Source organism: Lacerta agilis, chromosome 8, assembly GCF_009819535.1.
Source record: "Lacerta agilis isolate rLacAgi1 chromosome 8, rLacAgi1.pri, whole genome shotgun sequence".
Classification (NCBI taxonomy): Eukaryota; Metazoa; Chordata; class Lepidosauria; order Squamata; family Lacertidae; genus Lacerta; species Lacerta agilis.
In genome coordinates, this window is record NC_046319.1 from 57,624,207 (window position 1) to 57,641,799 (window position 17,593).

The 17,593-nt window shown below is 47.2% G+C and overlaps 1 protein-coding gene across 2 annotated transcripts; it reads left to right on the forward strand.

Annotated features, from left to right (window-relative positions):
- The first annotated feature begins 10,408 nt into the window (after nt 1–10,408).
- GJA4 (gap junction protein alpha 4) lies at nt 10,409–16,409 on the forward strand. 2 transcript variants are annotated; one of them, XM_033157674.1, is made up of 3 exons: nt 10,409–10,629; nt 11,826–11,879; nt 14,956–16,409. In XM_033157674.1, exon 3 carries the CDS (start codon nt 14,962–14,964, stop codon nt 16,018–16,020), a length of 1,059 nt encoding a protein of 352 aa, XP_033013565.1. In that variant the 5' UTR covers nt 10,409–10,629; nt 11,826–11,879; nt 14,956–14,961; the 3' UTR covers nt 16,021–16,409. The 2 variants fall into 2 exon arrangements, with proteins under 2 accessions (XP_033013565.1, XP_033013566.1); XM_033157675.1 differs by lacking the exon at nt 11,826–11,879.
- The last annotated feature ends 1,184 nt before the right edge of the window (nt 16,410–17,593 follow it).

Here is a 17,593-nt window from a genome sequence, read left to right on the forward strand (position 1 = left end):
CAGGTGAATTCAACATCCTTCCCTGTGCCATGCTTGGGAACCCAACCTAAGGTTCTCCGGCTCGGTCAGAGCATCGCCCCACCTAACTCAGTATTTCCTAGGCTGACTGGAAGTGGCTGTCCAGGGTTTCAGGCAAGGTGCTTTCCCAGGCCTACCCAGAGATGCCAGGTATTGAACCTGGGACCCTCTGCGTGCATATCTGATGCTCTGACACTGAGCTATGGTCCTTCTGTAGATTTTTTAACAGGATTTGCCAAGTTTGGACCTGCAACCTTGCCTGTGCATGCATAATAGCCACACCATGAAGAAATCATCCTTCTCAGCAGGAAGTAGGATGGGCATGCAAAATCGCTTGTGTGCCGTCCTACAAGCTGCTGTGGGTTGCCCAATCTAACAATTTACTTGTGGGACAGGAGCTATCCTGACAAAATGATTTACCACAGGGAGCTGACTCCTGCTTAGTCAGACTATTAGTCCATTTAGCCAAATGCTGTATGGCTGGCTGAAGGTTTCCAAAGATTGCAGGTAGGGATATTTCCTAGGCTTATTAAATGAGATCATTGTGCTGGAGACACCCTGAGATCTTGTGCATGCAAAGCACGCACTCTGCTTCTTGTGGCAGAGTTGTGGCTGTCCCTCAAAGAGAGAGCCCCAGGGCTCTTGTGTGTCTGTCCTGGGATGGTCTTTAGACAACCCTGGTTTATGAGCGCCATGCTTTGAACATCCACACCTGTTGGCCAGTTGATCATGACGAGAGCAAAGAAATTGGGCGCAACTAACTTGGTTCAAGTCATGCAATTTCATGCTTGAAATCCAGGGGCGGGGAAAGTTTCAGTCCAAGAGCTGCATTCCTGTGCAGAGAGCCTTCCAGGGCCTGCATGCTAGTGGTGGGTGGGCAGGGCCAGAGATAAAGGAGGGTGAAGTGGTGGAAGTAACTCCTAACTACAAAAGTCAGAGGTTTACACACACACACACACCTCTCTCTATACCTCACCATCTGGGGAAGCAAGAAGCAAATCACAGTTCAAGGACACATTCCAACAGACAAAAGCACTTGAGGCAGGCAGCCACAGGGCTGGTGAAGGGTGTGACCTAGGAGGGGGCATAGCCCAGGGAGAGGCTTGGGGGCCAGAGAAAAAGGCCTGGAGGGCCTCATTTGGCCTGCAAACCTGAGGTCCCCAACCCCAGCTGTAAACGTTCATAACTCCACTGTGAATGCTGCATCCAACATCCAAGAGGGTAAGCCGGTGCACTTAATTGTCAGAAATCAAAGATTATTACGGTTCCAGGACAAAACAAAGCTGAAAAGCATTTTAATGCTGAACAATTGCCTCCATGGCGATTCAAGCGCATCAGCATCCAGATATTTCTGGTGTAGCTTGACAGCTTCTCTTATGAAATCAACAATTTTTGCTGTGAGACCTTTCTTGTGAGTGACCTTTAACGAGGGCAGTCTTTTAAAAAAAAATTACTCCCACAATATTCACAACGGGGTGGGAAACTAGAATTCAGCAGGATAACACGGGAGCTAATGGAGTGGGGAAAGAAGAAGTAATAATTACACTCGCAGTTCTGAGTGCAGCTCGGATCTGAAACCTACCATCTTCAGTAGACTAAATTCAATCAAAAAGAGACATTTTGCAGCAGCAGAAACAACAACAAAAGTTAGAAAAGGGAGGAATTGAGCTGCTTGCATTGCAGATGGTGAGAAATGGTTGGAGAATTTCTCCACCCTCCAAGATTATTCAGTGGAATTATCCCTCCAATTCTTCTGCTGGCAAGTAGGGCAGAGAATTTCAGAAGTCCCTTTTCACTCAGCTCTGGGCCACAGGGTCAGCAGATGGGGAAGGAGGAGAGGGATCCTGCAACTTTAATTGCTATGTAGAAGAGGAAATGTCAACAGGTGTTTCTTCCCATTAAAGGTGCAGGAGCTGTGAGCTGTTTGTATCTAGCCACCTCACTAGACTTTGATGGAGGGGATTTAAGGCAAGGGAAGGTTTTCATACCACTCACATCCAGTGACAGGGAGAAAGCTTCACCTGCAACATTGGCTGCTGTTAAAGGTTCCAGCACAACCAGGAAGAAAAGCAAGTAATTTTCTGTTGCCCTGCAAATCGGGTAGGCAGCTACAAAATTGGACAGTGTTCCTGTACTCTTGATTTCTATGTATAAAGGGGACTTCAGCAAGTGTAGTATCTCATGCCAGGCACACCAGCTGACAGTCCCTCCCTCCGCTCCTCCAGCTATTAAAGGTACAGGAGCCCAGTCCTCTGAAAACATGAGTTCCCATTCCAGGTATATGGGAGGGAAGGAGAACTGGCCACCTGAAAATCAGAAAAAAGCTACCACTATTTGCTGCCTTTCAGCAGTAAATTAACCAGGTGCCAGGCTCTTATCTTTTGCTAATCTTGACTGGGAGGTGAAGAGAGTGGCGTGCTTATGGCTCTTTTGTCCAGGAAGTTATTTCTCTTTTCTGCTTTGAGTGAGTTCACCAGTAACCGAAAACAAAGAGAGCGTTGAGTGACAAGAGTCAGCTCTTCAAAGGAAAGGGCTTGACTTAAAAGGAGGCTGGGACTTCTCCCAGAAGGGGGTAAAAATAACAACCATAAATCAATAGCGTTCAGCAAACATGTAATACAAAAGAGGTGGGTGGAAGCTGGGACAGAAAACCTCGTGGAAGGGACAAACAGAGCAGGCTTTGCAAAATTTGCAAAGGAGATGTCCTTTGCAGGGAGATAAGTCTTGAAAATCAGAGCTGGAGGAGAAACTGGGTCTATAGCAGAGACTGCAAGAGCACCACACTAGGTGACAGTGAAGCAGGAAAGAGAAGAGGGATTCAGGTCATACAACAGGCTCAAGGTAAATGTGTTCAAATGGAGCAGGAGGGTAAGCAGACTTAAAAGATAGCAGGGAGATAGAGATGCAGTCCAGCTGTTCTAGGCCTTTTTTCAAGTTTGCTTTGTGTCAGGAACCCTTTCCTCATCGGTCTGTATCCTGGGGAATAGCCATGTGCCTGCCACTTCAGCTCTCTTACACATTGCAGGGCAGTCTGGGTGCACACTCAGGCGGGTGATGGTTGGTGGCTAGCCCTGAAGAGCTCCACTACCAAGGGCTCCGTTGCAAGGGAAGATTGCTTGTGATGAGCATGCCATTTTTCATAGGAACGTAGCTACTGTTCTCAATTTCGCAGTGTGAAAATCCCCATTCCCACTCAGCCATGAAGCTGCATAACCTCGGGACAAGCACTCTCCTCCTCTCTGGGCGCAACCGGCTGTTTATCAGGAAAAAAATGGGACCACTGTCTTGCTTGCATCACCCCCAGGACAACTTAAAGGAAGAAGGATGGACTATAAGCTTAACCCGTAAACAGGAGGGAACTCAGTGGAAATTAATTGCAATGAAAGTGCTACAAATCAAAGCTCTCATCTAGAATTTGCGGGAATTCTTCCAGGGCAGAAAGAGCCCAAACAGGTTTTAAGTGCCACTTCTTCCTTAATACTTCCCGTTCCAAGGGAAATCAGCAAGTCATGTTGTTACTTGTTCCACAGCATCTGCAGCACAGACAGACCAATCTGGCCTTGCTCAGCATCCTTGGGGGAAAGTCCCATTAGGACCAACCAACCAAACTGGTATTTGCAAGACTATGGTCTCCTCAGCTCCTCTCTTGCTCAGAGCCAAGCATATCAGTTCTTTAAGTCACTGAACAAATATTTTGTTTGCCTAGCAAACTGTGTAATGCAAAAGGTCAAATAAATGTTACTTTGTTTATACAGACACATGCTGAGTTCCTTACTTACAGATGATGGGGAGAGTATGGAGAGGAAAGAGGCAGAGCAGAAGGAATGGGGTAAAGCAAGAAGATGAGAAAGGAATAGGAGAGATCCTGGAGTCTTAAGTTCAAACTGCAGTTACCTGCAGTGGTCTGTGGAGCCATGGCATTCAGAATGTCAGCCATGAGGACTAGTGATGTTCTGAAAACTGGAGCAAGCTTTTGAAGTCCTGGGGACCTGAAGAAGAGTCATGTTGGATCAGAAGAGCTTCAGCATGTGGCCTGCTGGATGGCTACCTTTACGAAGCCCATCAGCAGGGCGGGAAGGTAACAGCCCACTCCTGTCATTATTCCTCACCAGTTGTGATTCAGAGGCAGGCTGCCTCCATTTTCTGAGCCACTGACAAATCCCTGTATTTCCAAATGCAAGGTGGTTCTTTTAAAATGAGATTCAGCATGAGTGAGAAGATTAAAGATTTTATTCTAAACAGAAAGCATTATATACATTACCAAGCAAGCACTTCAATCTGCCACTTGGAAGCCCTCAAAAAGTGGCGAGGCGACTTCCCCAGATAGCCTTAGGTTTGCACGGCCCTGCAATCAATCCCTCCATGCATGAGCTTCTCAGAAACTATGCCCAGCACCATCTGATTTATAGATAGATAGCCTGTTAGCCTACATGGCTTGCTCGACTGGCTACATGCAGATTATTCATTAGCCACCTGTCCCAGTGCCCCTTGTTCTCCAAAGCATGTCTAACATCAAACAAGGTGAAGGTACCCAGCGCTATCACTTCCTTCCACAGATTAGGGCATTAAAGGCTCCTCTGAGCCATCAAAGAGTTGAAAAAGAGATAGAGAGGGGGAAGCAAGCAGAGGCAGGAAGGGTAACCAGGTTAAATCACTAACTCCTTGAAATACAAATATCTTCCGGATAGATTGCCCATACAATCCCCATTAGAAGCAACCATAGATACAGGCAGTGAACACTCCAAAACTCCAGCTACGCTTCCCTGGCACAGATGTCCTTGGTTTCTCTACTCAAAGCCAATGGATGCCTGAGGCAAACAGGGTGGTAGTCAACTTACCGGTAGTTTTAATCAGAGTAGAAATTAATGAGCATGACTAAGATGGATCCATTAATGTCAATGGGTCTACTCTATGCGAAACCTAGTTGACTGCCACCCATTGTTATAGCTGCATGCCATACTGACCTAGGGAGTTGCAGCAGTGAAAACTTTACTGTGCCCACGTGCAGCTCTAGTTGTCTTTTTTAGATCACAATGGCTGGGCAGTGTAGTCAGGCACATGTATGATGTTTGAGTGGATGGGGCGCATTTGGAAAGACAGTTTACAAGCCTTAGCAAAGCTGGACCCTGAACTTCCCAATACATGTGGAGTCGTTTCTGCCTAAGCATTTGCAGCTGGTGAGCTGGATGCTTAGGTTCCCCCAACCCCTGCAGGCCATTTCGGACAAGTGGGACCAGCCAGCCTCCTGTCAGTCACCTGATGCCAGGTGACATGTTTTCATTTGCCCAGGTGGTTTGAAACCAAACCATGCAGGCAAAGGCACAGGGCTTTGCAAGTGCTCGTGAGCAGCTGGTTGGCAGTACCTGCAGACCCCACTTTGGGGCAGGAAGCTGGGTCTTCACATGCCCTAGCAAGGAGGGGGGGGGCAGAGCAAAAACTGATGCAAGGCAGGAGAGGAGCTGTCCACATTGCGGCAACATGATGCAGACCAGACAGTAGCACACTAATCTCAATGCCCCTGCAAGCTAGTCAGGGATCTATATGTGATCCCTGACTTGCTGGCAGTAATACTGTGGCTGATCCAGAAGTTGATGAAAGAAACAGCAAGTGGGGGTACCAACACTTGCCAGCCATTGGGGAGAGGGGAGGATGCCACCAAGCAGGATCCAAAGAGGTGACCAGAAGGGAATGGCTTTTATTTTGTTTGAACCCCACTGAAATAGATATTTCCAACAAGAATAGTTGTGGTCCAGTTTGTAGCTGATATGAAGGCACCTGCCATGGCTTCCTGGCTGAAAGAAACAGGGACCTTCCCCCACCACCACCATGTGCAGCCGCTGACAGGCTGGAAGACCCCATTGGAGCTGCAGTCCTTGAGCTCCATCACAGAAGAATGAAGGGACCCGACTAAAATAAAAGTATGACATGTAATCAATGAACCTGGCTTCATCGTGTGGATGATAAGACCCATCTCCATCAAGCTGAGATGCATGCTCTTGCATTCCTGCCAGCTAAGGGACACTCGGCACTCACGGCCCCACAGTGTTAGAGAGACCACACCTTGGGTGCACGTCCTACTTTGCAGCTGCCAAGGGTTGTTAAACTTTAATACTATCTAACCAAGAGCCAACCTGCCCCAGGAAGCCGAGATCAGTATCAATTATTCACCAGCCCTTAATAAATATTACACACCAAAAAGATATTGAAGGAATTTCCGTTTCATTTCCTCTTAAAGAGGTCTGCCAGGTACTGGTTGCAGCTCACCTGGGAAACTCTGATTGCCCCCTACTTGCTCTCCAGCCCCTACCCAACAGCTTTGCTGGATCCTGAGTGGCTTATGCAGTAGCCTTTCCTTACCTCCTTGCTAGCTGCAAGCTAAGGAGTTAATACCCCTTGGAAGTTAACAGTCTATTCAAAACACAGCAGGTAGGCTCTGCTACCTGTAGCCAGGTATGTGACAAGAGAAACAAAGGTCTCCTGGCTTAGATATTGGCATATGTACCAGTACTGAAGGAAGCACACAAGAAAGCCCATCACCACGTCAAGCCAGTTAAGCTCTGGGTTTATGGCATCTGCTGTTGGCAGCTGTGCACATGCTTGGATTCCCAGAGCAATCTTGTGCAAATCCAGAACGTGGAGCTGGCAGGGCATCTCAGCCATGAATTCTCAATCCACATCTTGCCTGTGTCACCAACTCCCTAACGGAACTTAGGTCACATCCGCACCGTACATGTAAAGCACATGACTTGCCACAAAAAACCCTACAATTCCCAATATTCTAAGGGTTCTGGGAACTGTAGTTATGAGACGGGTAAATTACAGTTCCTAGGATTTGTGTGTTTTAAATGAATGATGTAGCTGTGGCTCCACGGCGAGCAACTGTTTCCAAGCCCAATATAGGCAAGATTTTTTTTTAATCAAGTTTCTAACCCCGAGATTCAGATTCTCATGCTCTACTGCCGAAGCTATCCTGTGAGCCATGCACCTCTTTCAGTAACACCAGTGTCAGTTGCTCTTCCTGCACAGGATGGGCTGCTGGCCTGATCCAGAAGGGCTCCTTTTTATGTACTTACGCTAATTTTTGAGTTTCACTTCAAATGTCCATTCGGAATAATTTGTCTCATTCCAGTTATATCTGCCGTCTAACCTTCGCCCCCCAGCCCCGCTCTCTGTTTTCCTTTGCAAACATCCACTAGCCCAGATGGAGCAACAGCTAATTCAGCAAAAGCCCTGCGATGACCCACCTTCGGAGGAAGGCAGCTTAAAACTTTAATGGTGTCTTAGGGGCCTCTCCATATTTAATTCCATCCCAGCCTTTAGATCACTATGTTCTCTTAACTCAGCAAAGGGTTTATTTATGAGAGAGAGAGAGAGAGCTGTCTATTTAAAACAGCAGATGCACCAATTTTCTGGAGGGATATCCCCCCCCTCCCCATAGTTCAGAAGGTGAAATTACCTCCTTTGTATTATTAAATGCTTGCTGTCCCACTGCCACCCAGTGGCCACAAGAGAAAATCGTCATTTCACAGCTTTTCTGCATTTTTTAACTCAAACAACAGCAACAAAAAGAAAACCCACCCTACCCCCCGCCGCTTTCTTCCCCTTTTCCCAAGTCATGGGGATTTTCAAGAAAGCCTATAGTTCAGTCGAAACAAAATAGGAAATTCTTTCCAGTAGCACCTTAGAGACCAACTGAGTTTGTTCTTGGTATGAGCTTTCGTGTGCATGCACACTTCTTCAGATACCATGGCAGACCAACACGGCTACCCACCTGTAACTGGAACTATAGTTCAGTGTTAGTGCAATTGCACTGCATGCAGAAGGTCCCAGGTGCACGCAAAGCATATGCTCTGCCACTGAGCCACAGCCCCTTCCCCTCTAGCTCAGTATTGTAAGCACAGACTGGCAGCAGCTTTCCAGGTGGAGACAAGGCATACATACCTAGGGGTTGGTTAGGCTGGTCAGTCTTTTTTGCTGAAAACTAAGGTGAGGAAAGGGTCAAACAACCTCACCCCACCATCAAAGTCAATCTGAAGTGCTCACTGCAAATTAGTTGTTGAGTGGAACCTGAAACCAGGGTCTTATCATGGCCATAACTTTGATCATTATAAGCTGCCCTATGGTGCTGTAGGAGACTCTTGAGAGTCCCTTGGACTGCAAAAAGATCAAACATATCTATCCTTAAAGAAATCAGCCCTGAGTGCTCACTGGAAGGGCAGATCCTGAAGTTGAGGCTCCAGTACTTTGGACACCTCATGAGAAGAGAAGACTCCCAGGAAAAGACCGTGATGTTGGGAAAGATGGAGGGCACGAGAAGGGGACGACAGAGGATGAGATGGTTGGACAGTGTTCTCGAAGCGACTGGCATGAGTTTGGCCAAACTGCAGGAGGCAGTGAAAGATAGGGGCGCCTGGCGTGCTCTGGTCCATGGGGTCACGAAGAGTCAGACATGACTGAACGACTGAACAACAACAAAAAGCTGCCCTAAGGTTCCTTTTCAGCTGGAGAGCGGGATGAAAGTTCTTTAAATAAATGAAACCATCATGGTTCATCCACACTATGTCTAATTTGGTCCTAATACAGCTCAACTAGGGACGCGGGTGGCGCTGTGGTCTAAACCACAGAGCCTAGGGCTTGCCGATCAGAAGGTCAGCAGTTCGAATCCCCGCAACGGGGTGAGCTCTCGTTGCTCGGTCCCTGCTCCTGCCCACCTAGCAGTTCAAAAGCACGTCAAGTGCAAGTAGATAAATATGTACCACTCAGGCAGGAAGGTAAACGGTGTTTCCGTGCGCTGCTCTGGTTCGCCAGAAGTGCCTTAGTCATGCTGGCCACATGACCCGGAAGCTGTACGCCGGCTCCCTTGGCCAGTAACGCAAGATGAGCACCGCAACCGCAACAGCCAGGGGTCCCTTTACCTTTACAGCTCAACTACACTTCAGGACTTTGTTGTTAATCATACCTTTTGCCCAGGAGGTGGCACTGCTTCCTTACTTATAAAAATACTGTGGCCGGGATTCAATCCCATCCTAGGAAAAAGTGACTCCGTCTGTGGCTGAGCCATAGGCACTCGCTCCAGGGAGCTGAGGCTCTTTGGGGCCCCACACTTGGGGGGGTGAGCGGGCCAGGCCCCCCCCCCATTTTTGAGACCAAACATGGAGCAACACCAGGACATCACATCAGGCTCCCATGTCGGGGGCCTCTGGGCTGAGCGAAAATGGCCTCCCAAAATTATGCAGGTGGTGAAATTAAGAGGCACAATGGGGGAGGGGGGGTCATTTTCCTGAATATTCTCCAAGGGGGAGTTTGGGGTGGTTGCAAAAAAGGAGGTAAATTCACAAATCATTTTCCAGAAAAAATTCTCTTCTCTTAATTTTCAGGTTGATTCATACCGAGGGATACTACATACTGCAACAGGTCACTGATAATAATAATAGAGCATTAGCAATACAGTGGATTGATACTAGACCATCCACTGATCATTCCACTTTATTAGTTGTTCTGTGATGCCTATTGTTGCATTACTGCTGTCTTGTAGCAAAACAAAACAAACCCCAGAACTTTTGTTGAGCAAGATTTCTCCAGGAAATTATGACCCGCGCAGCTCTTGCAAACTAAGCGCTATGACCACCCAGAAATGTTTGCTGCTGCAAACATTTATTGAGTATAACTGCCCCGATACCATCATGAGTACAAATCATTACAAAGGGCACCTGTCCTTCGGTCGATTGGTTGGTTGCAGTTTCTTTGTTGTTGTTTTCCGACAATGCAGAAGGGGCCAAACTACTGGCCTCAGCATAATTTTGCTTCCAAGCAAACAAACCAATGACCAGGCGGAGGGGGGGCGGGGGAACATGTTGCATTGCTAGTTTCCAAAAGATAATACCAGAGCCCCCGCTACAATAAGCTCCCACTGCCACTGGCCTTGCTGAGGCCTAACTCATTCCCGATTCCCACGCTTAGTTAATTGCCGGCAAATTCCGCTTCTCCAGGATTTCCCTCTTGTTTCTCTTGGCCCAGACAGCTTCACAATGGGCAATGCTTGTTATTTCAGTCTTCGTTGTTTTCCTATGCTTCCTATTTCCCCGACTGCAGCTCTCCCCCTGCCTGCTGCCCGTTTGTAAGGAAAGCAGCAAGCTAAACCCTGCAAGGCCACCGGGCTTGTCCAAGCCTCTCTTAGGACTCCTGCTGTCTCCAATCCTCTCCCATAATTTCACCTACCCATTACACATGCCCCCAGCCAGGAAGCAGGTGAAGTCACCCTGGTTTCCCTTCTTTTTCCACCTGCCCGACCAGCTGCCCCTTGGAGGATCGTAATAATGCCACAGGACTGAGAGCCAGCCCAAAGCCTTTGACAACAGTGACTCCTCCCCTCCCCGTGCCCTTTAGCTCCTCCCCTCTGCACTCATCCTGGAGTTATTGTAGTCAACTTCCCCACCACCACAACCAAGCTCTTCAGAACAGTCCCGGAGTTTCCTGCATCACAGCAAGAGGGCTCTGTGCTTTCTTGCCGCAACGTCCTTTATCTTCTGGAGCAAAACTAAACTCAGAAGGCCAGTAATCCAAAAACAAAAACTTGGATTTGTACGCTGAGAACTTGCATTTTACTTGTTGGTGAGTACCACAGTCGGGGAAAAGAACACAGGAAGCTGCCGAGTCAGGCCCTTGGTCTGTCTTCTTCAGTGTTGTCTACACTGACTGGCAGCAGCTCTCCAGGTTTTGGGAGGGGTCTCTCCCCACCCCCACTGCCGGGAGATGCCAGGGAGTGAACCTGGCACCTTCTGCATGCAAAGCAGGTGCTCTGCCACTGAGCTGCAGCCCTTCCCCAGATTTGTTTTGGCCCAATCTCCAAATTAGTTGGACAGCCTCAGAAGTAGTGGGCTCATTTATTTGACTTCTTTTGCTTTATTTGTTCATTAGTTCCTACTTGCCTCCGAGTTCTTTCCACTTGGTCTGGTAATCTTTTTTTCCTTAATACCACCTGCATGGGACCTTGGAATGATTTTAGTCGTTTAGCTATATTTTTGTCCTACCCTCTTTCTATCAAGAGGGTATGCATGGCACAGTCTTCCATACAGACCTGCTTTGCTTCGGCAAAGTTGCCATATCCTTTGGCAACTAGTTGCTAGTCCTCATGTACTCAGCGGAAGAAGGAGCAAGCACTCTGCATGTGCTCAGAGGCACACTCTTGTCCTTGCGTGTATACTCCATGTATACTGAGCCTCAGTCCCGGCACAGAATGCAAATTCTGGAGCATGAAATCTCAGCCGGATAATAAAACACCAGATAACAAAGATAGGATCACACACACCAAACTGGCATAGGGCTGCCAACTTTTCAACCTGCCACTGTCATCATGCTTTCAATAGCACCTTGAAACACATGCGTTAGCCAGCAGTCACGTTTTCCTCCATGCCGTGAAAAGTTCTGCTGTCTGATGTGTGTCAGGCAATAAAGACACAGCAGCAGAACAGGATTTCCTTCCATCTGGCAACCCTGATCTGAGATAGCTTGCGTTTCTTCCAAGCATTGAGGGTTTCTTACTTATCCTTGATAGGCAGTTCTGGGCAGTAGCAGGAGAGAAACATTTACCTGCCCTGCCGGAACTTCCTCTAGAATAATTTAACCCTTTGATAGAGTTAAACCTGCTCCGCCCACACACACACACACCCCTTCCTTCCTTGGCTCTGTTGAGTGGGACAATCCTTTCTGTATGTGAGGTTGAAAAGGCTATCACTTTAAAAGCTGATCAAGCCCCTGACTGGACACTTGTTGATTGACTGCCTGCTCCTTTCTCTTCATAACCCCAGGGGCAAGTAGCAGAGGGCTCCAGAGAGGTGCTAGGCTGAGAGAGGACTTAAAAGGTGAGCAAAAGAATCTGCTGTTTGGCTTTTGTTGTCTGTGGACTTTATGACTTGTCCCTCTGTCTTTATTTGCACTTTAAGATTAAATCTCTGTTTATGTTTTAAAGTTGGTGGTGTTAAAAACCTACTATAGGATATAGCTTTGCATTGAAAAATACCCATGTTTAGTAGCTCCATGCATGGTTTTTGAAGATACCTAAGACAGAGATGCAGGATGGAATTGCCAAGTTAAAACAAATAACTGGAAGGTCGCGTGGGTGGGGAAAGGCTCCAGAATGCAGGAGTGGCTGTAGCTCATCAAGAGAGCATCAAAGTCCCAGGTTCAGTCCCCAGCTGCATCTCCAAGTAGGAACTGCTGCTGCCAGTCAGTGTAGGTAATATGGAGCTAGGTGGAGCAATGGTCTGAATTTGTATAAGACACCTTCCTATATTCTTACAGAAGCAGGAACTCCCTATTGCTCATAGATGTGGACTGTCTCCAACTAAAAACTTGGTATGCATTCTTGCTTTTAGGCACAAGTGCCTTGTCTGATACAAAATTTTAAATTTAAGAGGAAGTTAGCTTTAAGGGGAAGTTCCTGCAGAGCAGTTGAACACAGCAGAGGAGAGTAGCTTTTCAAAGGTCTCTCTTTTGTATATCTTGTCAGCGTGCTCAGCATCTTTCTTCCCCCCTCCCAATAAGTTTTAATCTTTCTAGCTGTTGTTGTTTCTTACGGGAAACTGGGGGTAACAATGAGTGATGTGATTAACCCCAGGTATGGGGTTGTGGTTCGCTTGGCTTCTTGGTTGTTGTTCAGTCGTTCAGTCGTGTCCAACTCTTCGTGACCCCATGGACCAGAGCACGCCAGGCACGCCTATCTTTCACCGCCTCCCATAGTTTGGCCAAACTCATGCTAGTCGCTTCGAGAACACTGTGCAACCATCTCATCATCTGTCGTCCCCTTCTCCTTGTGCCCTCCATCTTTCCCAACATCAGGGTCTTTTCTAGGGAGTCTTCTCTTCTCATGAGGTGGCCAAAGTACTGGAGCCTCAACTTCAGGATCTGTACTTCTAGTGAGCACTCAGGGCTGATTTCTTTGAGAATGGATAGGTTTGATCTTCTCGCAGTCCATGGGACTCTCAAGAGTCTCCTCCAGCACCATAATTCAAAAGCATCAATTCTTTGGCGATCGGCCTTCTTGATGGTCCAGCTCTCACTTCCATACATTACTACTGGGAAAACCATAGCTTTAACTATATGGATTTTTGTCAGCAAGGTGATGTCTCTGCTTTTTAAGATGCTTTCTAGGTTTGCCATTGCTTTCCTCCCAAGAAGCAGGCGTCTTTTAATTTCGTGACTGCTGTCACCATCTGCAGTGATCATGGAGCCCAAGAAAGTAAAATCTTTGTACAGATCCCTAAAGGGGCAGCATTCATTGGGTGGTTTGTCTCCTAAGTTCTGAAAGACCATAGAATGAAAGAGTTGCAAGGTATGCCAAGCGCCATCTACACCAACTCCCTGCAATACAATCCCTGACAAATGGCCACCCAACCTCTGTTTAAAAACCTCCAGTGAAATAGAGTCCACTACCTTCCTAGACAGTCTGTTCCACTGCTGAACAGCTCTAAGATCGGGGGAAGTGACGGTCTGGTCCCTTTGGTAGAAATATACCATGGTGGGTTTTTTTCTAAATGTTTTGCAAACGATGAGACTATTAGGAATTTTCCTGCACAGTGGATCTTCTTAGCAGACACCCACACCAAGCATGTAAAACACTTCTATACCACTTTCACAGTCATGCCCCCCCCCAAAAGAACCCAGGGAACTGTGGTTTGTCATGGGTGCTGTTTAAGAGAACCCTTCACAGAGCTATAATTCCCAGTCTGTTTAAAAAAAGCTTTACTTCTCATAATTCCTTGGGCAAGAAACATGACTGTGAAAGTAGTATAAGAGTCGTAGGATTATGTGCTTTATTTATTTTTTATTCATGCAACTATTTCTTGCAAAACTTCAGCCCAACAACATGCATATATGGTGTGGATTTGACTGTTGCTATTTCTCCTTCACAGGGCAATTTCTAGGATTAATTTGCAGGCCAGTAGGTTAATGCACATTGGTCCCAGGGCCTGGTCTTAAGACACTTCATGGGCCAGGATAGCTGAAGCTAAGGAGGTCTGGGTCTTGTCAGTGCCTTGCTGCGAGACGTTTTGAGAACCCTATTAAAGCTGCCTCAAGTTCCACAGCAGAAACAAACAAGGCCCTTCTCCTGTAGAGTTGCCTCTTCTCCCTGCTTGCTGAGCACTTTTCCAAACCTCTTCCAAAGGACTGGTATTTTTTAAAGTGTTTTTTAGGTTCCTAGCATCACTATGGTCCAAAATTTGTATATGCATATATCTGTACTTTTTCTGCTTTAAACTATACAGTACTCTTAAAGCTTTCATCCTTCAATGTCCGTGAAAAATCTGGCTAGGCAATATTCTAGTCCTCAAAGTATCTTGTTAATAGATAGGTGGAGAGGGTGGTGTAGACCATGGGAACTGTTAGCTGGCACTTTCTCTCTACCCCAAAACTGTCTTTTAAAAATGGGGTGCTCTGTAAGGATTGTCTTTGTCCAGATGTAGAAGAACCTGAAACACTTCTGGATTCCTCTGCCCCTTGTAATTTTGAAAGCAAGATCTGACACTTCTGACCCACCTAGAAATTCAGCTGCTCTTCACTTCCACAATAGCAGGGCACCAGGGGTGAGACTTGCACAAGTTACCATTCTGACTGTTAGCACCTTAAAGCAAATTGTATTTTAAGTTTGGGACTCCTTATTTCAAAAAAAAAAAAAAAAACAATTATATGTAAAGTGTGCTTGCTCATACTTGGTCCTCACTTGTGCTGGACTCTCCCCAACCCAAGCTATTGAAACTTCCACCTCTAAGTTTTTGGGGCAGGAACCTTCCTTGTTAATTTTAGTCTGAAACACCACCTACACTGAATGGTGTTATGGAAACAATATATGCAGAACTTTGCTGTGTGGCTATGTATCACATAGCAAGTAATCAATAGTGGTTTTTAAGTGGTAAAAGTATGTATTGTGCTCTCCCTTAGCACAAGATGGGTGACTGGGGCTTCCTGGAGAAGTTACTGGACCAAGTGCAGGAGCACTCAACGGTCATCGGCAAAATCTGGTTGACGGTCCTCTTCATCTTCCGCATCTTGATCCTGGGCCTCGCCGGGGAGTCCGTGTGGGGAGATGAGCAGTCAGACTTTGTTTGCAACACCAAGCAGCCCGGCTGCCCCAATGTCTGCTATGACAAGGCTTTCCCCATTTCCCACGTCCGTTACTGGGTCCTGCAGTTCCTCTTTGTCAGCACACCCACCTTGGTCTACCTGGGGCACGTCATCTATCTCTCCCGGCTTGAGGTGAAACTCAAGGAGCGGGAGAGTGAGCTCCGGGCTCTTCAGTCTAAGGATTACAAGGTGACCGCCATGCTGGTGGCGGTGGAGAAGAAGATGGCCAAGATCTGCGTGGCGGAGGATGGGCGGATTAAAATCCGCGGGCCTCTGATGTGGACCTACACCATTAGTGTGGTCTTCAAGAGCATCTTTGAGGCTGGCTTCCTCCTTGGCCAGTGGTACCTATATGGTTTTGTAATGCATGCCCGCTATGTCTGTCAGGGGGACCCGTGCCCACACCATGTGGACTGCTTTATGTCCCGCCCCACTGAAAAAACTATCTTCATCCTCTTCATGCTGGTGGTGGGCTTGATCTCCCTCGTTCTCAACCTTCTGGAGCTCTTTCACCTCTGCTGCAAGAGCCTGCTCCACAACACCAAGGAAAGAGACTGCTGTTCCCCCTCCTCTGCTCCTCCCATGCCCTGTGAGGCCAACAGCTTCCCCAACAAGCTTTGCGGTGTGCCTGAGGAGGCTTATCCCGACAAGGCTTTCTTCTACCTCCCAATGAATGAGAGGCCTTCTCCGCCCTACCAGGCATACAACAAACTTTCCAATGAGCAGAACTGGGCCAACTACAACACAGAAGAAACCTTGGCCTTGCAAGGCAGGAATAAGCCCCCAGACGTCTTTGCCACGGAAGCCCCCATAGTCCATCTCTCTCAGGAAAGGCAGTCGAGCCGGCCTAGCAGCAGTGCTTCCAAGAAGCAATATGTCTAGCAAGCAAAGCAACCATTACAGAAGATGGATGTTGTCTTCCTTTGTGGCAACTCTGGGTTTACTGAACTAATTAGCCTTCCTGGCAATGGATGGCTGCCTTCCGATTTTGACAAAAGTGTCCATGTCTCAAATGTTCTTCTCAGGGGCCGCCTAGTTTTCTACCATGTGAAACCTGCTGTACCAAGTAGAGCTATCCTGACTTTCATATAGACATAAACTGAACCTTCCAGGTAGAGTCGACCATGGGACATCTTCTGGGCCAATGAAATGGCTGGTTCACGGACATTCAGTCATCCAAGTGTCGAAGGGTGACTAGCTGATTGGTGGAGGGGCATTCGTTGGTCTTCTATTTGTGTTAGGCCTTGCAGGTGAGTATGGGTAGCAGCAACCACAGGAGGAGGAGGAGGAGGAGGAGGAGGAGGAGGAGGAGGAGGAGGAGGAGGAGGAGGAACGGGCACCTCTACCAGCTTGGCACTATGCAGGAGTTAGCCTTGCTTTCTGGAAGATGATTTGTATCCTAGTGCAGAAGACACAGAGGAAAGTGTTTGTGTTTTTGTTTTCAGTGGGAAGAGGCTTACTGTTGTGGCTTCTATTCCCAGATAGCAACATGATGATGTCATATGACATTCATATATCATTTTTTTCTTTCCTTTTCTGTACAACTGCCTGGTTTACAGGAAGTCTGAGCAGGATAGCAAAACTGCGAGCCATATACAGACAGAGTCATGTTGGACTAAAAACATAGTTCCTGTCGCAAGCGGGCATTTTAGGGAATATCGGCTACTGCCGAAGTAATCTTATCAAGCAGGCCTCCTCGCTGATAGTTTGGTTGGTGTGGCTTTAAGTACTTTTCAGTTATTTCTTGCATGTTGTGCTCCTTGATGGCAACTGTCACTGGAAACTGTCCCTGAAGGCTTTGTGCCGTATTACGGAGTTCACCTTCACTGTATAATGTAACCACTAGCACTTGATCGGGGAAAAAAGACTTTTGCACTTCCAACTTGATAGCTTTTTTGGAATTGAAGATCCACAGCAAAGTACACGCATCCCTCCTACAAACTGCTCAGGGTTAAAGACCACCACCCCTCCTCACCACTGGCTGCCATTTAAGTTTCTGGTCCTGGGGCACCTTTCTATAGACCAAAGGCAGCAAACATGGTGCCCCCAGATGTATTTGGACTAGAGCTCCCAACATCCCTGACCATTTGGGCTGATGGGAGGTGGAGTCGAATAACATCCAGAGAGCACTACATTAGCCACCCCTGCCAAAGACATCCTAAAGATGGTTTTATTTCATTTGTTCACCAATTCATCAAAACTTGCCTCCTGGTAATTTTCTGAAGTATCATTTTTTTCCCATCAAAAGCAAGACTGTGGTCCACTGGGCTGTCAAGAAACTAGTGGCATGTCTGTGGCTGTTAACTTTTGTTTGATGTACATTCCAATGCATATAGCCCCTGCCCCCGCCATACTGGATAACAATTGATCCTCTTGGGTTCAGTGTCTGTCCCCCTGCTTAACCCCACTATGTAGAATGATGCTTTAAGTCATAAAACACTGTTTACTATTCTCT